This window comes from Vombatus ursinus, unplaced genomic scaffold, assembly GCF_900497805.2.
Source record: "Vombatus ursinus unplaced genomic scaffold, bare-nosed wombat genome assembly UNPS02014863.1, whole genome shotgun sequence".
Taxonomy (NCBI): Eukaryota; Metazoa; Chordata; class Mammalia; order Diprotodontia; family Vombatidae; genus Vombatus; species Vombatus ursinus.
In genome coordinates this window covers 3178537-3188395 of record NW_020954641.1, presented here as the reverse complement: position 1 = coordinate 3188395, position 9859 = coordinate 3178537, and the positions used below count along the sequence as shown (strand labels likewise).

The following is a 9859-nucleotide window of genomic DNA, read 5'->3' as shown; positions in this document are numbered from 1 at the left end:
GGGTGCTAAAGAGCTATTTTTTTTAGGCAATTGAGGTTAAGTGACTTGCCCATGGTCACACAGCTAGTAAGTGTCAAGTGTTTGGTCTGAGGCTAGATCTGAACTCAGATCCTCCTGACTTCAGGACTGGTGCTGTATCCACGGTGCCACCTAGCTGCCCCGTTAAGAGCTATTGTTAACTGAATTGAATTCATTAGATTTGAATTGAATCGAAAGGCAGCAGTTAAGCTTCTAATACCTAATTTCACAGGAGTTCGTCAGTTCATTTGCCATTAAGAAGAAAAATCTGATTGTCTGCAAGTACCCAACTTATGAAGAAAGGAAATCTTCTTCAGTGGAAGGAGAAATAGGTTTAGGGAAGGAAGAAAGGGTAAGAACCATACAGAAAACAATCAATCTCTCATAAATTTGTGCTTTAAGATTTACAAAGTGCTTTACTTTCCTTGGCTCATTTGATGCAATAAACCCAGGAGACAGGCATTATAGATATTATTATCTATATAAGATTTGGATAAATGAACTGATTTACTCCTAGTCACATAGCGATTAAGTAGTGGAACCAGGATTTTAGCCTAGGTCTCTATTCCAAACCATTCTCTTTCCCTGCTGCATGCCATTGTGCTTCTAGGGCACAGAATGGAAAGCTGGAAAAATGTTGCTCATTTATGTTTTTACACTGTGAAGTTTCACAAAGCTAAATAAGGTCCCTGTCCCCTACTATATTCAATCTATTATTTGATCCTTTACAAAGAGTTCTTTGGGTAATGTTAAAACATTTCAACTGTCTTGTCATGATACACTTAATCACCATCCTTTATATTCTCAGGCAGAAATACACGAGGCCTTGGGGTTCCTGAAAGGAAAGCTATGAATCTTTTATGGGCTGCTGCTTCATTCTAAAAGCTAGACCAGAAAGCAGTTGAAGAAAGGTAATATGGTTGGGAAGAGGGGCTACTGCATCACCCCACTAACCTCTGCAGAGTATGAGGCCCATGAGATCACTCCAACCCAATAGGAACTGGTCCCTAAGAAAGGGACAAGGGAGGGTTCAATATTTTTTCCCCTGGGTGAGAGGGGGGATATATCTAGAAATGTTGTAAAATCATTAGGTATCAAAAATTATTTAAAAGAAAGAGCAAAAGGATGGATAAAGTTTTGACAGAAAGGGAATTGAGGAAAGAAGATATGTCTTCCATTTATTTAGGTGAGGCAATTGGAGTTAAGTGACTTGCCCAGGGTCACACAGCTAGTTATTGTCAAGTGTCTGGTCTGAAACCGGATTTGAACTTAGGTCCTCCTGACTCCAGGTCCGATGCTCTATCCATTGTACCACCTAGCTGCCCCTTTTCCTTTTCTTTTTATTTTTTGAGGATATGTATTCTAAGTAGAGGCAATAGCAGTACAAAGACACGGAGGTGGGAAATGGGTAGTGACATGCCAAGGGATGCAGAAAGAGGAATTCTAGAAGTCCCTCTTCTCTACCATCTTCCCACAAAGTGCAAATTCTTCTTTTTCTGGATCCTCATTGCCTCTCTGACTTGGCTTTTGTTTTCACAAGCAGCAGTAAAGACCCTTGGGTTTACAATTCAGGAATGCGGTTTTGTATACCTGAGCTGGTCCTTGGCTTTGGGTCCATAAAAGGAAAGAGAGAGAAGATAGGTTGGGAGAGAGTTAGGAAAGAGGAGAGCTATTGAATAGTTTGTAGACTTAGAAAACAGGGTACACATCCATGTGTCTCTTACAGGGCCATATACAGTGAGAAATAGGGCCAGACAGAAATTCGGAAAGAGATATGAAGCCTTGACAAGAGCAGGGGTGGAGGGATTCATAGCCTGGATGAGAAAGTGAGATCAAATGGACTCCAGCCTCAATGAGAAGAGAGAGATTAAAAGCAGGGGAAGGGGCAGTAGAAAAAGGGACTCAGATCTTTGAAAAGAGAGGAAGAAGAAAGGAATTTTAAGAAGAGATAGAGATGTCCGTGTTCCCTTTGGCCTATAGCCTGGGCCATCTGTATGTAGGATTGGCACAGTAGGGAACCATGTGCATCAAGGAGCAACCAGATGCTGCATAGACATTCCAAACTCAATATGTCTAAAATAGAGCTCATCATTTACTCCAAACCTCCCCATTACTGTCAGGGACACCACCACCCTCCCAGTCACCCAGGCCTGAAACTTCAATGGCATTTTTGACTCCTTGCTCTCACTATCCCCATATATTCAGAATGTTGCCAAGTCATATTCACAATATCTCCCTATTCTCCACTCATAAAGCCACTGTCCTAGTAAGGCACCTCATCACCTCTCACCTAGGCCTTTGAAACAGATTTCAAACAGGCCTCCCTGTCTCCAGCGTCTCTCTACTGTAACATACCCTCCATTCAGCTGTCAAAGTGATTTTCCTGAAGAAATATCTATCACCCTCCTATAGAAAGAAACTCTAGTGGCTTCCAGTTACCACCAAGATCAACTATAATCTCCTCTATTTGGCAATTAAAGTTTTTCATAATCTGTCCTCTTCCCAACTTTCCAGTCTTATATGTTGCTCCCCTCCTCAAACTCTAAAACCCAGCCACACTGGTTCCTCAAATATAACACTCCATTTGTCATCTGGGCCTTTGGACTGGCTGTCACCCATGCATGGAATGCTCTGCTCCCTGACTTCCAGCTTTTAGTTTCCCTGATTTCCTTCAAGACTCAATTCAAATAAAATAGAAAAAATTCTCTACTCTCCAGCAGGCCTTCCTTTCTCAGATATCTTCCATTTACTTTTCATATAGTTGGTTATTTACATTTTGTCTCCCACATTAGAATGTAACCTCCTTGAGGTCAGGGACTTTTTTTTTCTTTTTTTCTTTCCTTTTTTTTTTTTTTTTTTTTTGCTTTTTTGCCTTTCCTTGTATTCCCTGTTCTTAGCACAGTGCCCAACACAGAATAAGCACTTGTTAAATGCTTGTTGACTGATTTACTGACCCAGTATCCATTTTCTATTGGGTGAAATAAAATCCATCTTATGTTCAATGTATTTTTAGCCTGAGTACTTGCAGGGGAGCTGAGAGCCTTTTGAAGAAGAAGCAAAATAAACCAGATACTGATTTTTTTTTCTGGTTGTAGGCATTAGCCAAAGGATTTTTTGTTTTGTTTTGCCTTTTGTGTGTGTGTGTGTGTGTGTGTGTGTGTGTGTGAGAGAGAGAGAGAGAGAGAGAGAGACAGAGAGAGAGAGAGACAGAGAGACAGAGACAGAGAGAGAGAGATGAAAGATAGAAGAGAGAGAGATGAAAGACAGAAGAAAGAGAGAGAAGAGAGAGAGGAGAGAGAGGAGAGAGAAGAGAGACAGAGAGGAGAGAGAGACAGAGATAGAAATGGACAGAGAGAGACAAAGAGACAGAGGAGAGAGAGACAGAGAAAGAGACAGACAGAGAGAGAGGAGAGAGACAGACAGACAGACAGAGACAGAGAGAGAGAGAGTCAAAGAAACCTTACATATTATTATTCTCCACGTTTCTCTGGGAGTAGGCATAAGCCAGAGTAATTTTGTACAGATTGCCCCTGATTGTACCCAAATCATCATGCCAAAGGCTGGGATCCAACTGGCACGTGTACTTGGGCAGAGCAAGAACAACAGATTATATGGAATGTCGGCTTTGTATATGGAGGCAATGGAAGCTCTTTGATCAAATTTTGCCTACTTGTCACACTTCTACCTGGTTAAATGAACTTAGCCAAGAACACAGAGAAGAGTGCTCAGACTATTAATAATGTTTAATTTTAAAGTGTGAACTGAACAATGAATTACATATGTATTGTTTGAGGATCAGCCTAGATGAGTACAAGATGATGATCACCAGGGTAACCATAGGGTGATGATTTTTTTTCAGCTACAGTAACTCACTAAAAATATTTAAATGTAGGTGTTCTAAGGGGTTGTTGGGGGGGGGGGTTGCAATCTGAAACATTAGAGAGGGCACCCACACCGATCAAATTCTGGCTTCTTGGAGAATTGAGATATAATATGCTCAATAATATTATACTAAATAACATTCATACAAAAATGTGATAAAATAGAGAAGATTCTCACCTTATAAAGTCCCACACGATGATAAAGGAATAGGGGAGATGACCTACTATGCCAGAGGTTCTTAACCTGGACTCTGTGAACTTTTTTCTTTTTAATATTTTGATAACTGTATTTCAACATGATTGGTTTCCTTGGGAATCCTATAGTTTTATTTTATACATTTAAGAACATTCTTCTGAGCCTTCACCAGATTTCTGGAAGGGCCTATGAAACAAAAAGGGTTAAGAACCCCTGCTCTAAGATTTTAGCCAGGCCTATGTTTTTGTGATTTGGCAGCTTTTATGGGTTGGACAATTCTGTGACCAAACAGTTTATCTTGAGATTGAGGTATACTATGGAAAGGGGATGAAAGTAGTGCAAGGAATCATTGCAACACCTTTCTCCTGTATATGGGCTGCCCCACCAATGTCCTTCCTCCAGCCCCACCAAAGTACAAGCATCCTTATGAAGATCCGGAAATATACCTGGGGCCCCTGAGCAACTTCAGGATTCCTTGAAGCTTAATGAGTTTAAGGGAATTTGGAGACAACAGATGTTACGGCATGTGGGCCCTTCTGGGAGCTATCAAAAGTTCAGTGCTCTCTGCCTCAGTTTGCCTAGCAATGGTAATTCCTCAGAGTTTGCCTGTTATAAATTGAGTTCTATTTTCCCATTGATTTAAGTTTAGATCTGTAGTTAATTGTGGACTTGTCTTACCTCTCCTAGTAGACTGTGAATTTTATGAGAGGTGTGTCTTATTCATATCTGTCTTCCAAAGCTCCTAGAATATAACTGATGTTGTGATTAATATTTATCAAATGAATGAGCAAAGTAATGGATTATTGAATGAGTAAATGAATGAATGAATGATCTTGTTCCTTATGCACAACACTCCATCTCCCCTCTATGCCTTTGGATAGGCTATAGAGTTCCCTATGCCTAGAATGCACTCCCTCCTCACTTCTGCCTCTTAAAATCCTTTGTTTTCCTTCAAAACTTGGCTCAAATACCACATCCCACATGAAGTCTTGCTTGATCCCCCACAACACCTAAGGCCCTCCCTCTCCAATTTCCTTGTATTTATTTTGTACATTCTCTCTATATGCTTTCACATATGCGTGTTGTCTCCTCCGATAGCCGATAAGCTCCTTCAGGACTGGGGCTGCTTTGTTTTTGTCCTTGTATCCCCAGCATCTAGTGCATAGCCTGGCACATAGTGGGCATTTAATAGATGCTTGTTGATTGATGATGAGAATCCCACAAATGAAGAAATCAAGGCCCAGAGAGATTAAGTGATTTGTCCATAGTTATAGTTGATAAATATTAGAGCCAGAAATCAAACCCAGGTCTCCTGACTCCAAAATAAATGTCTTTTTCTCCACATTTTATACTCTTCCAATCCAATACACATTTATTAAGCTCCTACTATGTGCCAGGTACTGTGCTAAGTGCTAGAGATACAATTAATAAAAAGAAAAACAGTCATTGACTTTAAGGAGCTTATAATCTAATGCGGGGAGACAACAAACAAAAAAGGAGGAAAGTGGGGGTAACCCTAAAAGGTACCAGTGCGAGGGCATTTCGTTCAATGAAATTGAAACCAGTAAGGACAGCAGAAGCAAAGTGGAGTGAGCTAAGAGTCTAGTTTCTGCTGTCTCTAAAGGAAGGATTTGGAAGGAGTTTGGTATGCTGCCTCTAGCCCTCCAATCAGAGAGGAAAGGTGGCTGAAGAAGATAGTGTCAGTCAAGACTTGAGTTAGCAGCCTGGTGATGACATTAGAGGTCAGTAGTTCAACCTGGGAGGCATCATGTTCAGTGGAATTGTAAAACTGACCAAGCAGCAGTGGATTGAGCCCTTCTACTGCCAAGCAATGCTGTCATAAATTCAATTTAATAAAAATAGCAAATACATAGAACACCTGAAGTCCACAAAATACTTTAGAGACATTATCTCCTTTGCTCTTCATAGCAACCCTAGGAAATAAGTATTCCAGTTTTATTGATCTCATTTTACAAGTGACAAAACAGAATCAGTGAGATAAAGTTGATTTGTCCTATGATAGTACAGCTGGTATCTGAAGACAGCTTTAAACCCAAGTCTCTCTTGACTCTCAATCCAATATTCTTTCCCCGTGTCATCAGTGTCTTAATAAACAATTATTCTGTAAGCAGCTACTGTGTGTTGAATACTGTGCCAGACTTTGAGTATGAGTTTAATTCAGCAAACATTCATCGTCTCTACAGTACACAGAGTCTAGTGTTCAGCTTTGGGTTCTAAATCCAGTTCAGTTAAACATTTGCAAAGTACGTACTATGTGCAAAGTACGGTGCTTATTTTGAGTGAGATACAAAATTTAGATGAGACAGGGACCCTGACCTCAAGAAGGTTTTCTTTTTAATCTCAGACTATGTATATTGGAATAAAAGTATAATTTGAAAATGTACCTGTTGTAAGGATGGGATTAATTCAAATGTATATATGTGGACTCTCAGCAGACTGGTTTAAAGAAGCACAGGGTCAGCTGAATTTTTAAAACATCACTACCGAAAATGAGGGAGGAAAAAACCACATAAATAGCACAATAAATTTACAGAAATATTACAAAACATAAGAAAATATTTCGAACACAGTCATTTCAATTTGCCCTCATTGTTTGTTTGTTTGTTTTAATTTTTGTTTGTTCATTTGTATTCAAATTGAAACAGAATGAAAAGTTTGGAAATAAAGTGCTATTATAAGCTATTGGTAGTGCCACCCTACAGTTACCTACAGCCTACAGCTACAAGGCCAGCTTTTGCTTTTGTTTTTGCTTTTTTTTTTTTTAACAATAAGTAGAAAAAATGAGTACAATTTAAGCATTTTCTGTCTTATAGAAAACCATGGCAATGTTTTTTTTGCAAGTAGCCTAACCTTTTTCTTTCCTTTTTTATGATTTCTAAACAATTAAAATGTCCAAGTTGAAATTAATTCCATCCTCTGTCATTTGCAACTGCCCCAAATCCCAGTTGTAGTCATTGGAAATTCTGCAAGAAGATTCTCTTTTGAAAAATATTGGCAAATGTTCAGAATAGAAACAATGGATATTTCGGATTGCTGTATTTATTTTCATAAATAATGTACAAAAATTGCTTGCAAATATTTAAAAAAATTATTCATCATCACTTGGAGACTAGCTCTAAATATTATGGGTAAAGATTTTTGCAAACTTTCTGCAAAGCTTCTACCATCCAACACTAGAACTTTTAAAAAGTTTTGTGGAGTTTTCTTCTCTTCCCAGAGCTATCCAAGTCCCCTTTTTTACCTCCCCCCTCCCCCAAGTTCTTTGTACAAAATTAGTCCCAATCCATCCAGCATGAGGCTAGAAGACAGGCACCAGGGACTACAACCAACAGTGGCCCCTGATAAGTGTATAAGGGGTGCCAGAAAAAAAGCACTAAATGAATGAAACTGGCAGCGATCATAACTGTCATTTCTATAGTCATTTGACGTTGACAAAGCACTTTCCCAGAATATCCCTGCAAAGCAGATAAGAGTTCAGAGTGGTACAGTGGAAAATGTGCTGGATCTGAAGGCAGAAAGGCATGGGTTCAAATCTCCTCTTACTTCCTTTGTTAGCTTGGGCAAGTCTTTCACCTCTCTGGGCCTCAGTTTCTCATCTGTAAAATAGGTGTCAGGGCTAACTACTTGAACTCTAAGGTCTCTTCTACCTCTAATTCTAGGATCCTGTGACTACAGGTTCTCTGTGGTAAACCTATCTGTATCCTCTAGATGAGTGTATAGAGGTTCAGAAAGATCGACTTAATCAAATGATTTAATTACGGTCACACAGGTTTAGTTGTTAGAATCAGAATTTGAACCCAGGTCTTCTGACTTCAAGTCTAGTCTGCTTTCCACGGAAAACCAGTACTGGTTTTGTAAAGCAAAGAATCTTTTTTTATGCTTTGAATACATAACTTGACTTTCCACCTACCAACTACTTTCTACCCACTAATTTATCTCTTGCATAAGTTTGGATTTTCCTTTTGTTTTTCCTTAAGGCAGGGTGAACCTGTGCTTAGAGGTTAAGTCATGGGTGATTTGTAGCAGGGATGTGCTGGTAAATGTTTAACAGCAAACTGGAAACCCCTTCCCATCCCCCCCCCCCAAAAGATGCAGGACATACTTTCAAGTTTAATTTGAAGTATTAACATTTTCTCTATCACTTTCTTAAGCTAGATAACCAACAAAACAATAAACTAAGCCAGGTGGCACAGTCAGGAAGACTCGTCTTCCTGAGTTCAAATCTGGCCTCAGACACTTCCTAGCTATGTGACACTGGGCAAGTCACTTCACCCTGTTTGCCTCAGTTTTCTTATCTGTAAAATGATCTGGAGAAGGAAATGGAAAACCAATCCAGTATCTTTGCCAAGAAAACCCCAAATGGGGTCGTGAAGAGTCAGAACACACCTGAAATGACTTAACAGCAACTTTTTAGTGTTTGTCAATTCCCAAGGTATAAATGCTTACTCTGAAAATTTAACAACAGAATCTCTCAAGACTGTTGAAACTCACTCTAGCACACCCTTACTTATATATACCTCAATCATTTCTCTATTGAAATAAATAAGCCTTTTCTCTTCTCTTCTCTTCTCCTCTCTAGGGCATCCAGAGCATCTAATGAGGAGACCTTACCAAGGAATGCTACACTGTAGGTGCTGAGAAGACTGGGACTAGAGGGGGGGAGGGGGGAAATAACTAAATGAATGAATGAAATGGCAGCACCTATTTGAAAGGCATTCAAATCCTCATAGACTCAATTCCACAAAGAACAATGTCCAAGAAAGGACGGAGTAAGGGCGAGAAGCCTGAGGCGCTGATCGTGGCTCTTCAGGCTGCCAATGAAGACCTCAGGACCAAGCTCACTGACATTCAGATAGAACTGCACCAGGAGAAGTCTAAGGTGAGTTGGAAAGGGCAGCAATACGGTCACCCAGGAGCCATTGGCCTTTCCAGGGAGCACTAAAGGCTTTAGCCCACAGTGATGTCAGATTCTCCCCACCCCTCCTTAGAGGGTCATGTCATCAAACATGACCATGGGCCTTTCCCAGGTGGAGCATCACCACTGAAGCATCACCGGGAGATTGCCGTTTATTTCCTGACTCTGTCACTTACCAATAGCTGTGGCATCATGAAAGAGTGCTGACCTTAACTAGCTATATGTCCTTGGGCAAGTCAAGGCTTCTCTAGGCTTTGGCTCAGACATAGTCAGATTCTTTAAGAATCTTAAGATTTAGACCTCAACATGTATATACTTCATCTTATTATAATTCATCTCTTTCCAATCTTTCTTTTATAGACGAGGAAACTGATGTTCACAGAAATTAAGTGACTTGCCTAGTGGCACAGAGCTGGTAATTCTGGGAGGTAGAATTCAATCTCATACCTTTTGTCACCAAGTCCAGCAGCTTTTCCGTGACACCATGCAGCCTTCATGGGGTAGACTGGATGCTCTGTCAGATCCATTTCAGCTTGTACAATTTATATATGAGAACTCTTCCTCCTCTCCTTCTCTTACTTCTCTTTTTTCTCCTCTACAGCTAGGTGATACTCAGTAAGTGAGTTCAAATTTGACCTCAAGCACTTACTTAGATGTGTGACCCTGGGCAAGTTACTTAACCTCTCTATCTGCCTCAGCTTCCTCATCTGCAAAATGGAGACAAAATAGCACCTTCTTCTCAGGGTTGTTGTGAGGATAAAGTGAGATAATATTTATAAAGTACTTTGCAAACCTTAAAATGCTATACAAATTATTACTATATAAATG

General features: G+C 39.9%; 1 protein-coding gene across 1 annotated transcript in view; it reads left to right on the top strand.

Annotated features, from left to right (window-relative positions):
- Positions 1 to 8866: 8866 nt before the first annotated feature.
- LOC114027765 (janus kinase and microtubule-interacting protein 2-like) overlaps positions 8867 to 9859 on the top strand; it is an 87378-nt gene continuing 86385 nt past the window's right edge. The window contains exon 1 of the mRNA XM_027841896.1: positions 8867 to 8995. Coding sequence (XP_027697697.1) covers positions 8867 to 8995 — 129 coding nt within the window. The remainder of the gene's footprint in view (positions 8996 to 9859) is intronic.